General features: G+C 35.5%; 2 protein-coding genes and 1 long non-coding RNA gene across 5 annotated transcripts in view; 1 reads left to right on the forward strand and 2 right to left on the reverse strand.

Moving 5' to 3' along the window:
* Nucleotides 1-25,186, reverse strand: part of LOC132195802 (uncharacterized) — a 77,861-nt gene that overhangs the window by 16,558 nt on the left and 36,117 nt on the right. The window lies entirely within an intron of this gene.
* LOC132195786 (serine protease gd-like) lies at nucleotides 557-4,992 on the forward strand. The gene is made up of 5 exons (XM_059617995.1): nucleotides 557-560; nucleotides 1,275-1,396; nucleotides 3,221-3,394; nucleotides 4,520-4,682; nucleotides 4,742-4,992. Exons 1-5 carry the CDS (start codon nucleotides 557-559, stop codon nucleotides 4,975-4,977), a joined length of 699 nt encoding a protein of 232 aa, XP_059473978.1. The 3' UTR covers nucleotides 4,978-4,992.
* Nucleotides 23,207-24,247, reverse strand: LOC132195787 (uncharacterized). Its single transcript, XM_059617996.1, has 5 exons — nucleotides 24,213-24,247; nucleotides 23,906-23,991; nucleotides 23,641-23,848; nucleotides 23,445-23,582; nucleotides 23,207-23,389 (listed from the first exon to the last, which is right to left on the reverse strand). The coding sequence occupies exons 2-5, from the start codon at nucleotides 23,986-23,988 to the stop codon at nucleotides 23,207-23,209; spliced, it is 612 nt and encodes a 203-aa protein (XP_059473979.1). The 5' UTR covers nucleotides 23,989-23,991; nucleotides 24,213-24,247.

Raw genomic sequence — 25,186 nt, forward strand, 5'->3', positions numbered from 1 at the left:
AATTAAGTTGAGGAAATTAAGCCGAACCTGCGATCAATAGGATCTGATCTATCCCTGAAATAGAGTCTAACAAGTCGTTGTTATACATCATTAAGATACGTTAAATGTAAAAGATGCGAGCAATTTTCATAATTATTTTTAAAAGTGGCGACTCTTTGGCGCAGGTTTACTTATTCTATGAAAATATTTCTCAAAATCTCCGCAACAAAAATTTACAATATTAAAAATTGGCGAGACTATTTTTTTTTCGAGATATTTCAGGTCGAATGGCAAAAAACGTGGTTTTCCGATCATTTTCCTACACAAACCAACATTTTAACATTTAACCGCCCATAACTTTGTTCCTGTTACTGTTGCGCAAAAATGTCTAATAAGAAGAAGTGAAATATCTCGAAAAAGAAAAAAACAGTCTCCCCAATTTTTCAAATGTTGTTGACTATCAACCAGAGCAACATTTAGCTGTAATGGAATTAAAAATTTTTATGTACTAGGTACTTTGGTGGCGCATCAAAAAATTGAAGCTTATTTATTTACTTACTCTCCATTCGATACAGTCATGGGTTATGAATACAGCAAAAAAATATACATAAAAGTACAGAAAAAGCTAAAAATACGTTTGAAAAGTTGACCCCGAACTTTGACCTATGACCTTGGTAGCTGTGGCAAAGTTGTAGGGCGTCTAATTCCCTGCAAATTTGCTCATATGACCACATGAGCTATCTGCAACAGGAGCTGAGATATTTCTGATGTTTGAAAACACCTTTTCTCAAAATCCCCAACTTCGAACCCCTGTAAAATAGGCAATTTCAAGAATTGTCAAAAATCCTTCTAAACTATTTGTCTACACCCTAATGGCATCCAATGTGCCAAATTTTATTCAAATCGGTTGACCCGCTTGCCAAAAGTGTGTCCTTTAAAAAAAAAAAGTGCCGTACAAATTAAAAATCAATCATAAATTCGCATTTTGATTGAAAATTCGTGTTAGACTTTGGTACTAGACAAAGTTTTGATGGCTGTGGTCGACTGGCATTGCGCCGTCGTAAAAGAAACGACGACGACTACGACGACGAAGCCAAACCAGTTGGATTAATTTACAAAGGCGTTGATGCGACTCGCGGAAAGCATCCTTGGCATGCAAGTGTGTCGAGGGTCTCAGAAACACAAATATGGCCAGATATTTGTGGGGCAACCTTGATTTCGGAGAGAACTCTCGTCACCGGTATGCCATTTAAATTTAGTAACTAAAAAAAATTGTTATTTTATCATCCCCTTAGCGGCCCATTGTTTTTTTGATGAAGAGAACAACCTGTACGAAGCAACTCAACTGAAAGTAACACTTGGAAAGCATGACCGGCTTAAAACTAGTGACGAAGAGACGTCGCGACAGGAACTTTGGGTTTGTATCATTGGATTGCAAAATTTCCAAAAAGTCACCGCATGGCATATGAGTACAGTGAATTGCTCGCAGGAGTCGATTCTTAATTTTTGGTGTAAAAACATCCGGAAAAAAACGTAATCTCAAAAGAAGTCATTTCAAAATCAATTTTTTTTTAAGAAATCTTTAAATAAATAAAAATAATGGACGGCTGTTTGAGAAAGTTATGCTAATATTTTTACATTGCATAGTACTGACCTTGATTTAGGAAAATATAACCCTAGAGACTGTATAATAACGCTTGAGGTGGATTTCATGAAAATTTGAAACCGGGCGAACTTCGTTGCAAAGAAAAATGGAAAAATAAATGGCAATTAATTAATTCCTGCAATTTCTTTTCGTGTAAATTAAATATTCCCTATTTCATTTTTTATATCTTGTTAATTCCTCCCAATTAGTTTAAGTTGTTGTTATTATTATATATGTTTGTTTATTTGTCCAATCCAAACTGTTTATTGTTTACATACATTTGTTGAAAATATTATTTATTTGAAGAAAGGAATTTGAAGGAGTTTGGACACGACAAAGTCCTACGTTTATGAAAGTACCAGCAAACCGCAGGTCGCCTTTGGGTCAGTTGTCCTTTATTTTTTCATTTTTCTTTTGCAAAGAGGTTCCATTTTTCCATTTTTTCTAGAAACTATGTTTTCCAATACCCATTTTTCAACAAAATTAAGCATTTCAAAAGAGATGGGTGGTTTCACGATAGATTTTACTCAAATTGGCCAAAAAATGACCAATCTTGATTTTCACATATGTTGTTGGGCTAGGTGAGAAAATACTCTCCGTAAAATTTCACTTGAAAATTTTGAGTACTTTTCCGGGAAATCAGATTTCCGAAAAAATGCGATAAGAAACAGAAAATGTTGAATATCTTTGCTTCTATTTAGAAATTAAGTATGCTCTATTCAGTTCTAGACGAAACTTTTTATGCCCGACAACTTTTCTGTTGACAACTTTTGTGTAGGTCAAAGGTCAAGGTCACTAAATTGCAAATTTCACTTTTTGACGCAATTTCGCAAAGATGCACCCGTCAAATGTTTTCAGGGGTATAGGAAAAAATGTAGCCCCAAGTGTGTAGAACAAAATCCTTGATTTTCAAAATGGGGTTATTTTTTGTTTTTGAGATATTTTTAAATGAAAAAATGAATTTTAAAAACCAGTCCAAAACAGCTTTTTTGCATCAAAAAACAGTACTTTTTTAAATTCGTTTATAAATATCTCACAAACAAAAAATAACCCCATTTTGAAAATCACGGTTTTTGTTCTACACACCTCAGGCTACATTTTTTATTATACCCCAAAAAATATCTGAGGGGTGCATCTTTGCGAAAATTGCGTTAGAAAGTGAAATTTGCAATTTAGTGACCTTGACCTTTGACCTACACAAAAGTTGTCAACAGAAAAGTTGTCGGGCATAAAAAGTTACGTCTAGAACTGAAGAGAGCATACTTAATTTCTACATAGAAGCAAAGATATTCAACATTTTCTGTTTTTTTGGACATTTGATTTCCCGGAAAAGCACCCAAAATTTTTAAGTGAAATTTTAGGGAGCACAGCGTCTTATCTACCCCAACAACATATGTGAAAATCGGGATGGGGTCCTTTCATGAAAAAATTTTGCCAATTGGAGTTAAATCTATCGTGAAACCACCCAGATATATGTTTCTTTTTGACTTTGAAAAACGAAAGAAAGATGGCAAAAACTAAAAATTGTGTGGCAAATTGTGGAAGGTCTTTTATATAATTTTTGTAAATTATCACAATTAATTAAAATTTTCGCAGGTTCTTAATCTATTGGTCCACCCTGGCTACAACCATAGTTCACAGCTGTTTGAAGACGACATCGCTTTGCTCCTTGTGGGTGAAAACGAAATCAATATTAATGATTATGTTAGACTGATTTGTCTTTGGAATGACGACTACCATCTGGACAAAATTGTCAACAAAACAGGCATTGTAAGATAGCATTTCATCAGCAAAATCCGGACATTATGATATATAAAAAAGAATAAATTGCTGCGATATATGTTGTATGCGAATTGATTGCCTTCACAGTTTTAATCTTCATATAACATATGGACTTGAAAAATAAGGAACGCATATTTAAAAAACAAGATAGCGCAAGATAGAAATGACGCAACCTCCTAAAAGGTATGCAATGCCGCCGTACTCCGCTGTTAAGTGGGTTGCTGTCGCTGGTAATTACTAATAAATTATTTTATTTATTTATTTATGAGCTTTGGTGTCACTGAAATTTTGATCAAAAATTCAAAAAAATCTGACTTTACAAAAAAAATTTTAAAAATCAAACTTTTCAAAATCCCAATAAGTCCTTTTGTTATGAAACGAAATAATCATCAATTTGTCAGTTTCAGTTACTATTTTTGTGTTTAGACTATATGTTGACGCTCTGTCTCTATTTCCAATAGCATGGCCTCAAAATTTATTGATACGTGGACATCTGCATACCTAGCTGCGTCTCCTTTAAAAGAACCAAACTTTATTCAGTTTCCAGCATGTTTCATCAGTATTGTTGGGAATAATCCCTCATTTCTGAGGAAAAGGTCAGAAGATATTTTTTCTCATTTGTCCGGAAAGTAAAATTTGTCAGAAATTATTTATCAGAACAAACAACACACAACACCGTATGCCGGCACTGCATGTCCACTTGTCAATTAATTTTGAGGCCATGCTATTGGAAGTAGAGACAGACGAGCGTCAACATATAGTTTAAACACAAAAATAGTAACTGAAACTGACGAATTGATGATTATTTCGTTTCATAACAAAAGGACTTATTGGAATTTTGAAAAGTTTGATTTTTTTAAATTTTGTTGTGAAGTCAAATTTATTTTGAATTTTTGATCAAAATTTCAGCGACACCAAAGCTCATAAATAAAATAATTGAGTATTTAAAAGCGACAGCAACCCACTTAACAGCAGAGTACGGGGGCTTTGCATACCTTTTAGGAGGTTGCGTCATTTCTACCTTGCTTTTTTAATATGCCGCCCGGCAGGAGCTATGAGGCGTGCCCTCTGCGGTGGCGCCGCTGTAATTGATATCATTTGTCTATAATTCAGGTAGTTGGATGGGGTTTCACTGCTGAGCACAAGCAGGCCACTATTCTCCAAAAGGCAGAGCTTCCTGTGACGTCATATGAAAATTGCTACAACAGCGGAATGCGTTTCTATCAAAAATACATGCACCCCACCGAAAACTTTTGCGCTGGTGTCCCCCAAGAACGTAAGTTGAATTGATGACGATTTCCAATAAATTGACATTAATTATCTTTAATTTTGAAGAAAGAAGTGCATGCATCGGAGACAGCGGCGGAGGATTCTTTTTCTATGACAAATATGTAGACAGATATTTTGTGCGGGGCGTTGTCAGTCTGTCAAAACTGAAAAACGTGATTGATGATGACGGTTATCTACTTAACTCATGCAACCCAGCAGCATATGCACTCTACACAGATGTCACCTCTTACATGCAGTGGATCGTTGACAACACGCCAGATATAAACAAATATTTCATTTAAATATGCCTGACAAATTCATGCACAAGTTTCTATCTGTTGTTCTAAATTTTATGCTGGATGTTTTTATATAAAAATGTATATAATTAACAGAATACAGGGCGGCCCAAAATTCAACAACAAATGTATAAATTTGCTGGACGTTTTGCACGGGTCGGATGGAGATAATTTGACACTCACGGGAGGGGGTGAGAAAATACCGCCTCGCAGGCAGGTGATTTTCTCCCTGGCCAACGGCGCGCATGCATTTGGCCTATGCGGGAGGGGCGAGAAAATCACCATCTCACCTCTGCGCCTGGTAATTTTCTCACCACATGACCACAGTGGAGTTTTCTTGGCAGGAGGTTGTAGGAAAGGAAAACTGTGGAAATTTTATTGGATTACTTTTAAATTTACAACACATATTTCTCAATCAAATTATCTAGCAATAAGATCCAATCTCATTATATGTGAATCTTTAAAAAAAATGTAATGTAATAAAATTGTTTGCCATATATACTATAATACTGACTATTGTTGAGATCCACCAAAATATTCTTCTAGCTTTTTTATTGCTCCGGGGGAATTTACAAATATAATTTTTAAAATTTTCAAATTACTTCCAGGATTACTTTTAAATTTACAACACATATTTTTAAATCAAATTATCTAACAATAAGACACATAATTTAATTCTGAGAAACATTTTAAAAACAAAATCAATGCAATAAAATTATCTTAGGTAGACATTTTTGGCAAAAGCGGTAAGTTTCTGAATTAAATTTAATGAAAATAGTTTCAAACCGCTGGTGATCAACGTCTCGTTGGGTTTTTATAATATATTATAACTAGATTACTTTTGATAACATAACAAATTGCAATTGTTTAAGCAGTTCCTAGTCTTTCAAAAGTTTGTATTACTTTTATGAAACCACGCCGAGCTACTTCAGAGAATTATTTTAAACTAATTTCTGTCATGACAAAATTTTCTAGGGTGTATTTCAAAATTTAAAACAATTTTCTGCATGTATCTTTTAAATTACAATCATGCAAGGAAAAAATTGCAGTTTTGTTATGACACCTCAGTACCAGCTGTTACGGTTTGAAGCTTAGCTGGAATTAATGTCCTTAGTATTATATAATACATAGTATCACTTAGATACATTGAAATAATAAATAAATTTTTTTAAAGTTATTAATTGTAATAAATAATGTTGTCACGAGGCCCTCTGTGTAGTTGTGAGTGACACCGTGCTAGTAGTAGAGGACCTCGTAACAGGGTGTAAAGGGTAGAAATGGTAGTACGTGAGTTCTGGATAACACTATGGATGGATTTATTGTGTAGCGCCGGACGGTACAATGATTATGGTCGGAATGCTCGTGTGGGTGACTCGCAGGTGACTGTCCATGTGGGTTCACTGGATGACGGCCATGGTGACGGCGTCTCGTCGGACGGCCTCGTCCAACTGCTCAGTGAGGTGCAACTCTACTGGTGCATGGCTGCTCTAGTGCATAGCCCGTGTACGACTCTGTGCACGGTCGGTGTACGACTGCCCTGGCTGCAAGGCCCGTGTCCGCCAGTACGCTGTACTGCTGACAGTGCGCTAATACCTGACTCAAGCTCATCCGCTATGTCACACCGTGACAATATAAATACTTCAATGAGGAAACTTGAAAAAACTTTTATAAAAATTTTCTAACATTTTATTAAAAACGTATATTTCAGTAACTTTTTCAAGTAACAATAATTGTAAGTATAGATGAAATTTTTTTACAGCTTTACCTTTTGCTTCAAAAAAATTATTTCTTAAAAAAACTCTCAGTCAATGTTGAGCAAAACGTGTCTTCATTTTTGCTCTAAATAAAGTTATTTTGATTTCCCTGATAATAAGGTATAATATCACGGCCGTGGTTTCAGCTTGTCGCTGAAGCTCTATGATCAAAAGTAGCAGTTTAAAAAACAGCAGAAAAATTCAACCCCTGCGCTCGAGAGTTACAGGAGAGCTAGACTCATTGATTCATTACAATTCAAATACAAAAGTCACCTCTAGAACCCTTCAAGCCGCCCTTGAAGAAGGACTCCCTGGAGAACCATTTTTCGTTCCATTCTTGATTAATATACAATTTAATCTCAACAACAAAAATATTATTGAATAAAATGTAATAAAATATATTATTATTTTTTTGCGAAGAGCTGATATCTATCTAAGTGAGAAGAAATCATATGACCATTTCTTGATTGTTTTATTTTCTTGATAATAACGATAGAAATACGTATAATAATTTACAGAGCCAATTGCAAGATGATCTTCGAAAAAAGTGCTCCAATGCATTTGATCCTCTTCCTCAGCTGCAAGATATTTCTTCCTGCCAAGGCTGAGCACAATTTACATGACGTGAGTTTAAAATACAGTACTGACATTTTGTGTCATCGGCACACAATTTTTTTTTTTTTTTTTAATAAAATTGTTCCCAATCCTTTCATCAATATACATGTTTGGTTACTACTTTGCTTCAAAATGCTTATTTGATTTAACTTCCGAGCCAAATCTATCACTCGATTTTGAGGTTATAATTTTAATAAAAGTGCTATAGATTTCAGCTGCTCACAAGGGAACAATTTAATTTTAATTAAACGACTGCACAACGGAGGGTGTGAAATTAAACGACTCCATGGGCAGAAGTAAAAAATTCGTTTTAGTAGAATATTAAAAGCAAATATTTGTACTCATAAGTCGATTTGATTCTAGTGAGTTGTTTTAGAATTGGATTCTATGCTTTTTCTTCTTTCCAGGAGGTTTCAATTAGCAGCTGCTCGGATTATGTTAGTAAACCAGTATTTCAAACTCCAGGTGAGCTTATGTTTATAAACTCAATTACTTCCTTCATTTCTCCAATTTTATAACCTATTCAGTAATGAACATAACAATTTATTAAAAAATCTGTAATTCATTGGATGAAAGTTTTTAAATCTGTTTTTCTTATGAATTACCAACATGCTGACACTATTTGTATTTGTAATTAGAAAAAATAAAATATGTTTTATATTATATGCAATATTTGCAATATTTGTATATCGTTAGCAAATTTCACAATTTAAATAAGAGAAAAATGTATTGAATTACACTACAAATGAAGTGATTTTTAGATCTTCACTTGTTCAGTCACTTGAAAAATTAAAGACATCCTTTGCTTGTTCAGGAATAATTAAATAAATCACTAATTATCATTGGCCTACCGATTGGTGATTATAATTAATGAGTACGTAAAGCTTGATTGATAATATAAAATTTTATAAAAATCGATAGGAGAGCTCTTTTGAAAGCTATACTTGTGGTGGTGTCATTTTCAAAATCTTTTCTTCCTTGTATGTACATTTTAAACAATATATGTATAAAATATAACAAATAAGTCAATTATTGAAAATGTGCTTCATTTGTAGTGTACGATACTGATGAGGAAAACTTGAGCTTTGAAGGGTGCGGACTGTGGCAGCCAAATGGAAATGACACAATTCCTCCTTGGCGCGTTGCTATCAGGATCAAAAACTTCGAGCACCAAACGTGCACTGGTTTGCTTTTGTCACCTAGGTCAATCCTGTCAGACGGTACAATCATTTTATATTTGAATTCATTGACGTTCGATGTTTTCAATATTTTTACTTCAAATTACTTTCAATCTAATCAAGTTTTGTATCGCAGATATTTGTTTCCACCATCTGCGTGCCTTCCAAAACGGATTCGACGTTCAGATTTTTGGTGGTGATTGTGTTGAAGGCGAACAAAACTGTTTTCTTGGCAGAAATTTCCTCCAAGTGGTAAAAATGGAAAAACCTAGCTTGACTTGTTTTAACAAGCAGCATTTGAAATGACTGTGGGCTACGAATTAAATGATTTTCAGGAATTGTCAGATGTAAAAAAAGTAAACTTGGTGGACGAAAGTCATTACTCTCGAACGCTACTGATTTGGAACGTAATACAAAGAATAGAATTTTCGGAGAGCTTAAAACCGATTTGTCTGTGGAATCGAGATAACCAAAACGATACCGCTGAACTTTTCTATATGAGCAATATGCATTCGGTAGGTACAAAATAATACTAAAAAAAAATCAAATCTTGTGAAATGATTTGCCCATTGAGAGGGCCAGGGGGCAGATCCTCGCGACGTGACATTGGCAATAAGAAAGAACATTACTTTGGCAAGGTCAAACGTCGTGGGGATCTGCACCCTTTGACCAGTCCTGAACCCTTTGCCTGCCTGGCGTTCGTTCACCTTGTTCGGCTTCCTGTGAGATTCTATTGGCACAATAAGAGAATAGATGGCAAATTAATGAGTGAAGGTGTGTATGTGTATGACAAATGTAAAATAGGAACTATACAGATGATTCTCAAAATCACGATAATAGCAATGTAAAATTTTTTTTTAGATATTGATGAGACGAATCCGACCATGTCTGGATTTTCATTATACGATCACTGGAAGCCGAGATAATTAAGGTTTTTGATTTTTTCAAAATGTCCCGTGAAACTTTTTTGATAAAAATTTATGGAGTTTGCCTTCAAATTATGAGGATTAAGCCACGAAATTTTCAGGATGCCAGCATCAAATTTGGGGGGACCCACTGTGGATAATAACAGAATTGCTCGACATCTTATTAATAGTAAAAGTAAAAATCCATGTAATATATATTTGTGAAAACCTGGTGTTTTCTCTATTAAAACATTAATGTTTTTGAATATTTACGTCACCTCATAGCTGACTTTGCAACAATATTTTTGTCACGGGTATGGATATGATGAAAGATTGGCCAAGTGGGAGAGCGATATTTATGGGAAAAAAACCATTCAGACATTAAGGAAAGGATCAATTGGTAAGTGCATTTCATACAATTTCATTCTATCCCATGAATCCCATCTTATATGATGTTGACAAGAAGCAACTCATGAACAAGACGCAACTTGTCTAAGATCTTTATCCAAACTTCCAATTTTCAATAATTAGTCTTGAATACAAAATAAAGCGGCCTCACGTGCTTCTTAGCCTTTGGTCAAGAAGCAAGCGTGGAGTAGTTCTGAGGCCACCATGAAGTTATGGCACTTGATTTCTTATATTTTAATTACATTTTTTGGTATCGCATCACGACAATGTTTAAAATTTTAAAAAATGAGGACAATTTTATAATATAATAATATTATGAACTGTAAAATTAGTTGCAAATTGTGTTTATTAATGTATCACCGGGCATTTTCTGCCCAATAACATCATCCATATACAGTCAATATTATAAATTACATTGATTGCAAGCGAGAAAAATTACATCAAAAAAGACAGAACATATAAAATAAACAGTCCTGAAATTCATATTTCATAAATATTACAGAACAGTTGAGCATTGATAGATTTTAATTAACATTTATGAAATTTCAAACTGTATTATTTATACATAAATAACCAGCTAAGTCCTCAATGAACCAAATTTATTTGCAATTCCATTTAGGTAACTTTCGCAGTTTTCTGCTGAATTTCCGAGACGGCCGCTTCTACCTGAGAGGAATCAACGGCCATTTAAAAACCGCGTCCACATTGCAATGGTTTGATTTGCTTCCTTTGATGTGGCAGATTGTTGATTCAACCAATGATCTGGCGATGGTGCCAGAAATACCTGAACCAAAATCCAAAATTGGTAATTAGAAATCTTTTAATCTAAAATATTGAGAAATGTGGTATAAAAATTCGTAGACTTTGGTGTTCGTCAAAGTTTTGAAAACTGCGGCCAATTGTCGCGTCGAGTTCGCAGCAAAAGGGACGACGCAAAGGTTCGAGCGAGAGGGTTCGTCACCAACGGTGTCGACGCCCTCGAGGGAAAGCACCCTTGGCATGCTGGTTTGACGAAGAACACTGAACTACATAGCATTCCTGAATATTGCGGGGCAACTTTGATTTCACAAAAGGCTCTCGTGACAGGTTTTTGTTAATTTTCACAATTTAGTTAATACTTCGCAAATTTTATTAATTCACAGCTGCTGTCTGCCTCTTTGATGATGATTATGACGACAAATTAATGTCAGCACTTCATCTGGAAGTAAAGCTCGGCATGCACAATAGAACAAAGAAAAGCGAACCGTCTAGACAAATCATGAGGGTTTGTGTTACTGCTTAGGGAGAATTAATATAGACTCCTAATTTTTGGAAAAAATTTAGACCCCTGCTGAATAGAAATTCTTGACCGTTTGAAATTTGTGCAGACATGATAAATTATTTCTGAGAAATAATTGAACATTAATTTTACAAAGTACTCAGCATTGAGATTAGTCTGCAAATTTGATGCAGGTTGCAAGTTTAATAGTGCACCCTGGCTACAATCATACTCGAAGGGACTTCCAGAATAACATTGCTTTGATAATATTGGTTGACGAGGTGCAAATCACGGATTACGTGCGCCCTGTTTGTCTGTGGAACGACGAATACGAGTTGGACAAGATCACCAACAGAACGGGGACAGTACAGTGATCTCAAAATAAAATTATAAAATTCAAAACTCAATTCGTTAGAGCAACTCATGTAGTAAAAGAAATTCCCAAGCAAATTTAGCAAATATGTAAAAATACATTTTTATCAAGTTTCAGAGACGAATTTTGTACAGCTGATGAATTTTCATATAGGGACACATGAAAACTGCAGATCGAAAAATGACATGGGTCGATAATTTTTTCTATGATAACCACTTGCCCATAGGTCACCCTCACGAGGTTCAAAAAATTCCCAAAATTTTTTTCGAATTTATAAAAATTAATTTCGAAAAACTCAAAAATCGAGTTTTTAATTTTTCTGTTGGTGACATGAACTTCAAAATGACCTTACTAAACTAATTTTGCTATGCCCGACAACTTTTCAATAGTGACCAAACGTTTAGGAACACGTTCAAGGTCACTTTCAGCTAAAATTTGACTTTAAGTCGAATTTTCGAAATGAAAATCCCCTTCGATTTTTTAGGTGGTATAGGAAAAAAATGTAGTCCATCTAATTTAGAATCGGTATGGTGAAGTCCAAAAGTGCATTATTTATCGTTTTTATATATTTAATTCAAACTTGAGTATATGAAAACGTCGTTTTTCGCCATGGTGCCTTCGTCAACTGCAGCAGCTTTTGTAAGCAACATTTAAACAATTTGCAGTCAGCGTGTTCCTCTCCAATACAAAAATCTGAAAAAAATCCTCTAGCTCTATTTATACATGCCCGACAACTTTTTAATAGTGACCAAAAGCGTAGGTCAAAGTCCAAGGTCAGATTTGGCAAATTGTGACTTTGAATTAAATTTTGAAAATGAACACCCTGTTCGATTTTCTTGGAGGTATAGGAAAAAATGTAGCCCGTCTAATCCTGAATCGATATGGTAAATATCAAATTTGAAATATTTTCTATTTAAATTCTATAAGGAAATAAAAACAAGATATTGATTTTTGATGCCAATGACAGCATGATCTAGATAAGCGAAGCAACGTTTTCATTATACAAGTTTGATTTAAATAAAAACAAAAAATAACGCACTTTTGAATTTCACCATATCGATTCTAAATTAGATGGGCTACATTTTTTCCTATACCACCAAAAAATTCGAAGGGGATTTTCATTTCAGAAATTTGACTTCAAGTCAAAATTTTGCTGAAAGTGACCTTGAACGAGTTTCTACACGTTTGGTCACTATTGAAAAGTTGTCGGGCGTCGCAAAAGTAGTCTAGAAGAGTAAATTGTGAAGTTCATGACACCAACAAAAAAAAATAAAAAACTCGATTTTTAAGTTTTCGAATTTAATTTTTAAAAATTCGAAAAAAATTTTGGGAATTTTTTTTAACCTCATGAGGGTGACCTATGGGCAAGTGGTTATCATAGAAAAAATTATCGACCCATGTCATTTTTTGATCTGCAGTTTTCTATATGAAATTCATCAGCTTTGATTTGATTTAACAATCTCCAATATTTTTATTTTTAAACGATTGATGTGAAATTGCCGCCTGAAAAACCTAAAAATTCTAGACTAACACTTTGCTTGCGCATCTTTTTGCTTGATCGATGCGTTCAATTTCATAGCATCTTGCTTTCCAGGTGGTCGGCTGGGGCTACACTTCGGACCATGAGCAGCCAGACGTTCTACAGGCGGCCGATCTCAAAGTCGCTTCGTACCAAGACTGCTTTGAGAACAAGAAGAAGTTTTTTTCTACAAACATGCGACCAACGGAAAACTTTTGCGCCGGAATTCCTCAATTCGGTGAGTTTTTTTTTGTCATTCAAACAAATAAAAATTAATTATTAATTTGCAGAAACGATTGCGTGCGATGGAGACAATGGGGGAGGATTGACCTTTTACGACGGGGTCACCGAACGACACTTTTTGCGCGGCCTCGTCAGTTCTGGTCTTCCAAGGAGTGTCATCCGCGATGGATACGAAATCATCACGTGCGACCCACGGGCCTACGTCCTCTTCACAGACGTCACCAATTACATGGAATGGATTGTGACGAACACCCCTGATATAAATTTATAGGAATAACGCGAAACATTGTATACAGTTGCCATTTTTTTTTTTTTTTAAATTACATTGAGACCTAAATTTTAATAACGTTCGCAGCAAAATTTGATCTTTTACAATAGCATAAAACATAACTCTGCAATAAATACGATCTTTTGTTGATTAGAATGTATATGAAAATAGTAGGATTAAAATAAATAAAGTAATCATTTTGAACAGCAGAAAACCATCCTTTTCAACCGTGATAATAAATAAGTCTTAATATGAATTGATGTGTTAGTATTTTCACCAGCGCAATTTCTCAATAAAAAAAAAATAAGATTTGTCTTGCCAACAGATAAAAGTTATCTGCTTGCTTTGTTACACTGCAAATTGCATTTAATACCAGCGGCTCTTTTATTGCGAATGTGTCATTATTTCTTTATTACTCTCCAACACGATGGATTGCTGGTAGCAACGCAGCACCGATTTTTAATTAGAATTTAAAATACTGAGTCTTGAAATTACCAAAATTACTTACGTAATTGTATCTTTCCTTAATTTTGGTATCCACTTTTCTACCGCACGAAAAAAAGGCGAAAAGGCTTGTCTGTTCACCGCACTTCATCTGTGTCAACAAAAGTTGTTTTGCCTCGACCCGTAAAGCTGATTAGTCTTTGCTTTGTGTGGCCCTAATTAAGGGCCCCATTTTTCCTTCCGCAGTTATCCTGCAAACAAAGACGCTAATCTCTGTCCTTTTGCCACCGAAACCAAAATCGTAAAATTTTTACGGTCAAATAAGTTTTCCAAAAAAGCAATCGGTAGGAGAGTGGTGGGGGGACTTTTTTCGGCAAATCATGCGTACCAACCGTTTCGCAGAAGGTTAAAAAAATTTAATAGAAATACAAAATTATGTTGTAAATACAAAGTTTCCTCTTTTGAATGCCTCATTTTTATTGATTCTGTGAGGCAGTAAAATTAATAGCCTGAAATAATCTGTTTTATGCAACCAGCTTTGGCGTTGTGTTCAGCAGGTTGCATATAACCCGTTCAAAGTGCTGCTCTTGAGAGGTTTGGTGCGTATTTTGCTCAATGAAATTCGTTGAATCGAGCCATACACTGGTGTTTGTAAACATTAAAAAGTCGCGTTTCTGATCAAAAAGTTAAAATGTTCGGGTCACATATTGAAAATTTTTATATTCTGCCACGTGACTTGCACTGCCATATTTATGTTGTTGTCCGAACGCGCTGAGTTGACTGAATGCATTCGGTCCAAGAGCGCTTTGGTCCGAATGCATTTGGTCTGGACCAAACGCAATCCACAATGAAATCTCCTACTCTCAGCGCGTTCGGTCTAACAACTTGGTCCAAAAGCAATTTTTTTAAGAGCTGCCAACTTTTGCGCTATTTTTTGTGATAAAACCGCGGAGACTACGTTCGAGCAGGTTCAGGGTTCAGAACGAAATAAGAGGTGCGCAGAAGAAAATGATGAAAAAATTCAATTTTTATGAGACGGCAAGTTTATTTTTTAATTTTCGTTGGCCTATACAGCAACCAATTAATTAATTAAATTAATTTATTGGTCTTGTTTATTACGTTTAAACATATTATTTGTTAAATTAGTAACTTTTGACTAAACGCCTTTTACGTGGAATTACATTCCGAGACGCGAGATACTGAGACAAAACCAGTGTAAAAAAGTTAGAAAAATTCCTATTGTGATAGTAAAAAATATAAATTGAGGGCGCAAATTTCCCTAAATTAACACTTTTAAAACCACCCCAACTTGTGCTATCGACAACAAAGAACTACTCTCAGCTGGCTGAAATTCATTCCTGCTGAAGCTTTTGTCATGGGTGCCTGTACCAGGAAATCACATTTTACTAAAAAAATTAAAACAAAAATAATAATAATAAAAAATTGAAAATTATTTAAAAAAAATTAATACCTGATAAAGTTCATAATCTGGTTATGTTCTAAATCCACTGCGATAATGTTTCACGGTTTTATCACTAAAAATAGCGCAAAAGTTGGCAGCTCTTAAAAAAAATTGCTTTTAGACCAAGTTGTTAGACCGAACGCGCTGAGAGTAGGAGATTTCATTGTGGATTGCGTTTGGTCCAGACCAAATGCATTCGGGCCAAGCGGCGTTAGACCGAATGCATTCGGACCAAAGCGCTCTTGGACCGAATGCATTCAGTCAACTCAGCGCGTTCGGACAACAGCATTTACACGAAACATCGTCTCTGCACATGTGGAAACATGAGAGCTGATTCGGCGCGTGCGAATTGGGATCATGGAAATTGGAAAAGCGCGCCTGAGGTCGCGTGGATTTAATTATTTAATTCTCAGCTTCAGAATGAAAAGAAGAAAACTTATCAGAGTTTTAAGTTAATTAGAATAGAGCGACTTTCCTGCTTTGCGCAAAGTCTCCGCAAACACACAGAAAGGAATAAATTTGTTGCAGAAGCTGGGCGGATTATCGAAATGGGGTCGCATTGAGGCAGCGGGAAATCCGCGCAAATCCAAATTGAGAGGCAAAATCTTTTCGCCGCGCACCGTAATCGGAACTTTCGATAATTCAATCCACACCTGTGGCTGCTGTTACAAAACACACCTCATCTCTTTTATCAATAAAAGCCAGGCAAATTGTTTCTTACGTAGCAAAAATATCTTTAAGTGATTTATTAAAAAATTCAAACAATTAAAACGGTTTTGAATTATAAAAGCAGAATATGAAATTAAGTTCAAACAATAGTTGCAAAATTATTTTCTAAAATTTATAACCAATAATCCATTTTTATCTCACACATAATACGAATCAATCTGAATGACTTAATTTGCTTCAATTGTCGAAATGATATTTTTGGGATTATGTAAAAGAAAATTCTTAAAGTATTTTTTTATTATGGTATTTTTCAAATTATCTACTTAAGTAGATGGAGCTTGGCAGGATCATAGTCTATCCAAATGAATCACAAAAAAAAGTTCCTTTCCTGAATCTTCTACTTCTCTTTTGTTTTTCTTTTTAAACAAACCCCTTTTCAAATAGTTTGACATCGACAAACCTGTTTAATAATCTAGTAAATTTAAAAACTATTTTCACTAAAAATTATGAAAACACCGCCATTGAAATCTTTGATTTTTCTGTTAATTTTCTTTAGTAAAAGTGGTGCTTTTTAGCTGCTCTTGACGTCACCCTAGCACTTGTGACATCGCGAGAGGCCAAAAATAGACCTCTTTATCGGGCGAAAGGACGATTTGTCCGCGAGGGAGGGCCAACAATGCGACTCACCCCTGGTTTGTGTCGATTGCCAATTTCCGAATCGCTCTTCAGCAGCAATCGCAAAATCCCCTTGTCTTCCTAATTCCGAGGTTTTTGCGAAACAAAGAATTCAATTTCGTCTCTCGTATTTTTACAGCAGAACATAAATTTCTAAAGTGAGTAAACAAAAAATCGCAGGCAGAGAGAAAAAAATGTGTCTCTGCGCGCGACACGCACGTTATTTTTTCGGGCTCGGGTGCGAAAAGAGAGGCAATAACGCGGAGGAACGCGCGCGGCGGGGAGTTTCAAATTGCAGCCAGCATTGTCACTCAAGTGCAAGGCAATTATTCTGTCCCTCGTCATAAAAGGACGAGACAAAGGAATGAAAGGTGTGACAATGTTCGTGTGAAAAAGGTTCTTCTAAAAGAACTTTTGGAGAGAACAAACAGATAATAATTGTTGCTAATAATTTCACAATTTCATTGATTGAAGCAAATTAAAGTTAAAATTTAAGAAAGCAACAATTAGATTTGTCAATACAGGATTTATTTTTCATTATTTTCGCAATTTGATTTCAGCAGAGCTGATCAAGTTCAGTTAAATAAGGGGATTGTTTTTTCATAATTGTTATTTTTTAATCCGATATTATGAAAAAATTTCATTTAATTTTTTGTACATTTAATCAGAATTTCGTAGCCTGTTAAGCTCTTTTTCATCCCTCCTATTGCGAGAGGAAGTGGTGGATTTTCGCAGCACTAGAAACTCCCGCGGCTTTATTGAAAAATTCCTTCCCTGATGAAAAAAATTTGCATTCGCGCCACAACATTTTCCATGTCTCATTTCTACACGAAAGAAAGAGGGGAATTTTTTTTTTCAAAATGTATATTGTTTCGAGGGCAACATAAATATTGTAAACAGACGCGGGGCGAGAAAACAACGGCCTAATTATAAGAAGCATGCATTTTTCATGAGAGAGAATCGATCGATTTTATAGCGAGATGTCGCAGCTAAAAACCCGTCAGCTCGAATTTTCATTTGCTTTGTTGGACTTTGCAATTGTCCTGGAGCTTTTTCAATTAATTGTAAAAAGCAAAGTTTATATTTGCATGTTGAGAAGAAGTTAATCAAAGTTAGGTCAAACAAAGCTCATTGTTTGTTTGTTTGTGGAGGAAAGTAGATTTGTTGTCTTTTCTTTGAAATTTCCGAGCATTTTCTCTCAAAATCAATTTGTGAATCGTTAATTCCAAAGCCAAGCCACACTTTTGAAATATGAAGAATATCATTAAATAAATTTATTTCAACCCGAACATGTCGTCCTCTTAATACAGGGACATGCAAAACCCACCAATGGGAAACACGCATGCCCGTAAATCACATTAATGTCACCGTTGTTGGATATCAAAAATAACACTTCGCTGGCCATTTATCAAAAATTATTATCTCTTGCGCACGTCCGGCAAGCCCAACACTTTCGCCTTGAAATTTTAACAACTTTTTTCTCCATATTTTTCAGCAAAAACATAAAAATCATATTAAATTATCTGCAAAATTATTGGCAGAAATTTTGGTGTTATTCTTTAAACTGGTTTCAAATCGTATCAAGTTTTTTTTAATGATTTTGAAAATGCAAATCAAATGGAAAGCTAAAAAAAAAATAAAACTGCACGAGTGAACTTTTTTTTATGGATAAATATAATTTTTCAAATAATATTTAGTAATTGTTGAAAATTGAAAAGCTCAAATTAAAATGTTAACTTGATTTTGAGTAAATTTTTTCACAGAGAGTTTCGAGACTTTGCAATGATTGTGTAACCAAAGTGCAGGTTATATAATTTGCTTGATTGAGTGTTTGGATTTTTGGTAGGAAAAAAATAGAAGAATCCGCGAAAACTTCAAGAAGTTGCCACTTCTTTATTATTTGAAACTCTAAATTTACATAGATGGAAAAATAATTTTTAAATATTTCGAACGCTTTTTGTCGAGCCAGACTTTGAAACGACGTGAAAATTTTCTTTTCAAATCAAATAGAAAACGTTAATCACTTTTTCTATTTTATTTCTCGCGCATGCTTTTGACACGAATAATTTTTTTCTGTTAAATTTCGATTTTGAAAGAAGCAAAAATCTGCATATCAAAATTCAAATGAAAACTTCAAGATGTTTTTGTTTGCAGTGCCTGGAACTTGATTGCTTTCTTCAGGTCGGTGTGCGAGGAAACTGCTTTTCTCGTCACAATTTACCAAAACACGATAAAATTTGAACTAAAAAAACAAAATAACAGTTGGCCTCGGTCGCTTTTTTCGCTTTTTTCCACGTTCAAAAGCAACAATTAAACTTGCAAGTTGTTGTGATAACAAATGCCCCGCTTTCCTTCGCAGCGAGCGGAAAAAGGCAATTAATTTTTGTCTCCACTCGTGGAAAGCTAGTCAAGGCGTCGCTTTTCGTTTTGTCCACGCAGCCAGTTTTCAAATAAAGTAAATTAAAAATGCAACAAAAATGCAATCATCATTGTTAAATTATAATAAATACTTATCCAGAACAAACTCTAGTTATGAAAAAAATGACCTTTCACGGCGTGATATTTTGTGTTTGAGGATTTAAAATTCTCATAATTAGAATTAATTTAATGCAATCGCAAATAATAAAATTAATGTAAATTTTTAGAGTAATAACTATTTATTTTATTGAATTAGAGGATCCTGAATGTCATTTTCCAGTAGTTTTTTTTTTGTTAAACGCAATAAAATTTTTATTTCCTTTTAGTCTCTGTAATTTACAATACAATATTCGCAAAATTTCATATCATTGAAACATTTTAAGTTACAAATAATTGGTTGAAATCAAGTCGAATGTTTTTTTTTATTTATTTATTTTTTTCATTTTTAGGCAACCCTACCACACGATCAAGCCGAGATCATCCTGATTTGGCAAATTAATTGATTTTGTAATTTACTAATTACTAATTTTTCGTCCATATATTGCTTGCAAGTTGAAATTATTTTCACTCTGTCAAGTTTTGAAACTTTTCAGCGCAAACACTTGACGCAAAACGATAACAAGTCCCACTTTAAATTATCACTTGCTTGAAGGAAAAATTAATTGCTTGGGGAGTGCTCGTTTGCGGCAACATGAAAAGAGAAAGCTCGAATAAATAAAAATAATGAGGCATAGACAAAAGCGTGGAAAAAAAGCAGATTTCAGGTGTTGGCAGGAATAAGCAAATTTAGCATTTCCTTCAAATTACATTTTAATGTGCATGTTAATAGCTCAATTTAAGAATTACAATGAATGTTATAATTTACAATTATTGCAAAAATTGGCTTCCATTGTGTATAGATTTGATAAGAGTGTGACAATGAGATTTTCTTAAATTACTTGATTTGTAACGAGAAACAAAACTGTCAAGTTAGACGCACCGGACGTGCACAAAGACAGAGATAATTATAATTTTTTTTTTAATGAAATGCCACCTCAAAAGTCGAGCGTCTAATTGCGCAGGGTAAACGCTTATCAATGAGAGGGACGTGCGTGTTTCGTATTTGTGGTTTTTCAAGTTGCGTGTCGCCGTCGTGCCTTTAAAAGGAGGGCCTAGTCGTGGCTCAGGTCACATTTGAACTTTCCAAGATGATGAGTCTGGTTGGAAAACTCGCAGTTCTGTTGGTTTGCATCGGCACAGGTAAAATGATTTACGATTTCAATCTTTCCGAATTCTGAATCTTTCCGAATTTTTCACAAATTCTGTGATATTCAAGCTTGTCTTGGACTGAATTTTATTTTAATAATTGTTGAAATTAAATGGGATTCTGGACTCGCTTAAAAATAACAAATAATTCTTGCTGTCGTGATTGAGAATTATGATTGAACGTAAACTTGGCTCGCAGTTGCTGCCGCAAATGGACCCACAACGGTGCTCGACAATGCAGATTACCCTGGTTTGGTAAAAACCTCAAAATTTCGTGTTCAAACACGTAACAATGAAAATGATCAAGAACATTTCTTTTGAGCGAATGAGACGATTAGTTTTCTGTGCGCATTTACAAGTATAAGAGTAATTTTACCAGCACAAACCAAAAATTTCTAACGTTGTAAACGTGCAAATGTCTATGAATTTCCTTGAAACGTTTTCAAATTTAATATGATGAGTTGCGAAACTATGTGTAGGTGATGGTGTTGGATCAATACGACAGTTTGGTGCCAGGAGTGTTCGTCTCTTGTCAGTACATCATGACCAACGCCGATGAGCTCACGTATGAAAACATTGAAGTAACTCAAAAAATTTAATCCAAATTATTTTTACGTTGCAGCTCTAGTGCTAAAAAGTTGGTAACGATCCATGGCGTACCCACCCCTTTTCCGGCCGTCAGAGACTAGTCCGGTCCCAACGATTGAATCGAAGTTCTGAAAATATGCTACAAAAAGTTCGACGGCCCGTACCAAACTCTGACCCCGTCCGACTACCACGATTTCACCACCAACGTCACCGGCACCGTCGTCTACTACACCGGCAACGGCGTGCGTCCGCCATCTTTCTTTTTGTAACACTTTTTTGTTCAAACGTATTTCATTGCAGACGCTGTTCGGACACACGACGGACGTGCTGGCCGCGGAAAACTGTCCGCAGTTGTACACTGACCAGTTCGGAGACTCGTCGGATTTCAACCCAGACGGAACCAACGAATGCGCCGACAACAGCGCCACCGATTGTTCGGTACTCTTGCGTCATGAAATGCAATTCGTTTTTGAGCGTTTTAATGAAAACTTTCAGTACGACAACGATCCCGTTTACTCCATTGTTCCTGCCTTGCTGATCAACGGAGTGCTGGTGGCGTTCGTCAACTGGGTCGAATGCGACAGCGCCACTGGCCTCTACGATGGCCTCACAGAATTCTTCCCGGTGCAATACTGGAGGGATTTCGTTCTGTCCAAGGTGCCTGATGCTATCCCTTAATGCGGCCACGTCCGGCCAGGAAGAACCTTTTTCTGTCTTGAATTGGTGTGCAAATTAAATAAAAATGATTGGAATTTTTAAACTGATGAGCCCTAATTAATTGGAGACGCCCTTGATTGTATCAAAAAAGTCATTGAAGAAGAATTCCGTTTTTGCCTGTGTGTGCTAAAAGAAGAACAACTTGAATTCACCTTGTTACGAGATATATAAATTTTCACCCAATGGCGAAATAATAGCTGAACCAGAAAACGGCGATAAATTCTTTTAAAGTTCAATTAATGCACCACCTTTATTTCTTCCTTTCGTGCACGGAGTCATATTTGCAAGAAAAACGAAACTTTTGCAATGAAAACTCCGGATCCGATTTTGTAAAATTTCACTTTTAAAATAAATGTTTGCCTTTGCTCAATAAAGCGAGGGTAAACAAAAATTTGAAAAGATTTCAGTAGATGTTCGTTCGAAATATGCCTTTTCCTGTTGATATTTAAAAAAGATAAGTTTCCAAACTGACCACTAAGCAAAAGGCCGACTGAAAAATTACTGTCTTTTTCCTCAAGTAGATTTTTTTATCTCAGTTCAATTCAGCTTTTAGGAAGTAAAAAATTGTCGTTAATTTGGATGCGAACTTTTTTCATCAAGCCTGCTTGCAGTAAAAAGTGAAATCTACATTGCTGCTGAATTTTCAATTCGGGACCGCGGAGTCTCAAAGACTTTTGTTTTGTCAAAATTTTTATTCAAATACTTTTCTCTCTGTGTTGAAAATTAAGTAGATCCCCTCTTTTTCTTTGTGATTTTCTTGATTTTTCTTCTCGCTGCAGAACTAGGCGTATAGATAAATTTTTGAACAAATTGATAATCAAAAGCTGTTTTTTATTTTGTGTATTTTAATTACCAGTTTCTTTTTCCTGTACAAAACAAAAAGCACTACTTTGAACTCGTCGGCGCTGACGACAAAACATAGTGTCTGTCCTCTTTCCGTCAAAAAGCGGGGCACAATAGTGCTTTAATGTTGTTATCACAAAGAAAAAGAGGGGATGTACTTACCTTTCAACAGAAAGAAAAGTGTTCAAATAAAATTTTTGACAAAAAAAAAGTCCGCGGTCATGAAAAAGAAACCACAGCAATATGGATTTCTTTCAGGTTTTTATAGCAAGCAAACTTGACGAAATAAATTCGCATCCACATTAACGACAATTTTCAAACGCCTAAAAGCCGTATTGAACCGAGATAAAAAAAAATATGCACAGGAGGAAAAATACATATGCATTTTTTGTCGGCTTTTTCCTTAGCGCGCACGCAGTCAGTTTGGAAACTAATATTTTTACTTATCAAGAAGAAAAAGCCATATTTCAATGGAAAAAGCTAGACGACTGGTTCAGCTAATATGTATATCTCGCCATTAACAAAAAGAAGTGCGGCATGCAACTTCAGTTAACAATCATTTTTTTTTTTTTTTTTAATTTTCAATCACTTTAATTTAATTTTCACACCAATGCAAGACAGAAAAAGGATTTTCCTGGACGGACGTGGCCGCATTAAGGGATAGCATCAGGCACCTTGGACAGAACGAAATCCCTCCAGTATTGCACCGGGAAGAATTCTGTGAGGCCATTGTAGAGGCCAGTGGCGCTGTCGCATTCGATCCAGTTGACGAACGCCACCAGCACTCCGTTGACCAGCAAGGCAGGAACAATGGAGTAAACGGGATCGTTGTCGTACTGAAAGTTTAAAAAAACGCTCAAAAACGAATTTTGATCGCGGACGCAAGAGTACGGAACAATCGGTGGCGCTGTTGTCGGCGCATTCGTTGGTTCCGTCTGTGTTGAACATGTTCGCGTCTCCGAACTGGTCAGTGTACAACTGCGGACAGTTTTCCGCGGCCAGCACGTCCGTCGTGTGTCCGAACAGCGTCTGCAATCAAATACGTTTGAACAAAAAAGTGTTACAAAAAGAAAGATGGCGGACGCACGCCGTTGCCGGTGTAGTAGACGACGGTGCCGGTGACGTTGGTGGTGAAATCGTGGTAGTCGGACGGGGTCAGAGTTTGGTACGGGCCGTCGAACTTTTTGTAGCATATTTTCAGAACTTCGATCCAATCGTTGGGACCGGACCAGTCTCTGACGGCCGGAAAAGGGGTGGGTACGCCATGGATCGTTACCAACTTTTTAGCACTAGAGCTGCAACGTAAAAATAATTTGGATTAAATTTTTTGAGTTACTTCAATGTTTTCATACGTGAGCTCATCGGCGTTGGTCATGATGTACTGACGAGAGACGAACACTCCTGGCACCAAACTGTCGTATTGATCCAACACCATCACCTACACGTAGTTTCGCAACGCGTCATATTAGAAAATGATTCAAGGAAATTCATTACAGCAAAATTCAAAAGTTGAAGTGACAAAAAATGAAACAGCTTCAAATTTTGGAAAAAGATATCCACAAAAATATAATTTCAAGTTAATTACGTTAGAATTTTTTTTGGTTTTGTGCATGTTGTTTTTTTGAATGGATTGTAAAATAAAAAATTTGAGGTTTTTACCAATCCGGGGTAATCTGCTTTGTTGAGAATCAACGTGGGTCCATTTACGGCAGCAACTGCGTGCAATGTTTTCGTTCGATTATAATTTTCAATCGTTTTGACAAAAAAATTATGCATGTTAATTTTAAGCGAGTCAGGAAATCGATTTTAAAGACCAACTTTTTTAATTAATTTCAAGTCAGGCTTGAATATTATACACGTTGCTCGATGTAAAACATCGCGAAATTGTGAAAAATTCTTAAGTCAAAAAGATACTATGAAAATCTTTTTACCTGTGCCGAAGCCGACGCCTGCCAATACAAGGACTGCCAGTTTTCCAACCAGACTCATCATCTTGGAAAGTTCAAATTGCTATGTGGCCTGCCACGACCTGGTGCTCCTTTTAAAGGGTCGACCGAAGTAGCAATTCAAAAAAACACCAATACGACACAGCAACGTCCTTTTTTAATAAGCGTAATATTTTCCCCTGCAATTTAAGGTCGACTTCTGTTTCCTTTTTCCTCGGAAGACGATTTACTCTGGCCTTGTCTGGTGAGTCCAACATTTTCGATGATAAAACAGACTTAAATTGGTTTCCTTTTTCTTCGTTTCTTATAATTAAAAATCAGGGAAAATCAGAGAAATGGGCGAATAAAATTCAAGTACATTTTAGTGAAAATAGAAATTTTGCAAAAATTCGGAAAGAAATCTGCTTTTTAACCGTATTTTTATTTTCAGCATTTTCTACAAACATGTTTTTTATTTGGTCCATAATTTGCACGAAATCATTTCCCTTTGAATGGAAGAAATATATTTAATGATGAATAACTACTGCTTCTTCGTGTTCTGCTTTTCATTTTCAAGTCACCAAGCAAACGAGCACAACCAAAAGCAATTAATTTTAATTGTTCCCGAGAAGTGATAAAGAAAGCAGAGGTGCTTATTATTTTGTGGCAATTTTGTGCGCTGGAAAGTTTGAACACTCGCAGCTGGCA

This window comes from Neocloeon triangulifer, unplaced genomic scaffold (genome assembly GCF_031216515.1).
Source record: "Neocloeon triangulifer isolate White Clay Creek 2 clone unplaced genomic scaffold, ASM3121651v1 ptg000010l, whole genome shotgun sequence".
Classification (NCBI taxonomy): Eukaryota; Metazoa; Arthropoda; class Insecta; order Ephemeroptera; family Baetidae; genus Neocloeon; species Neocloeon triangulifer.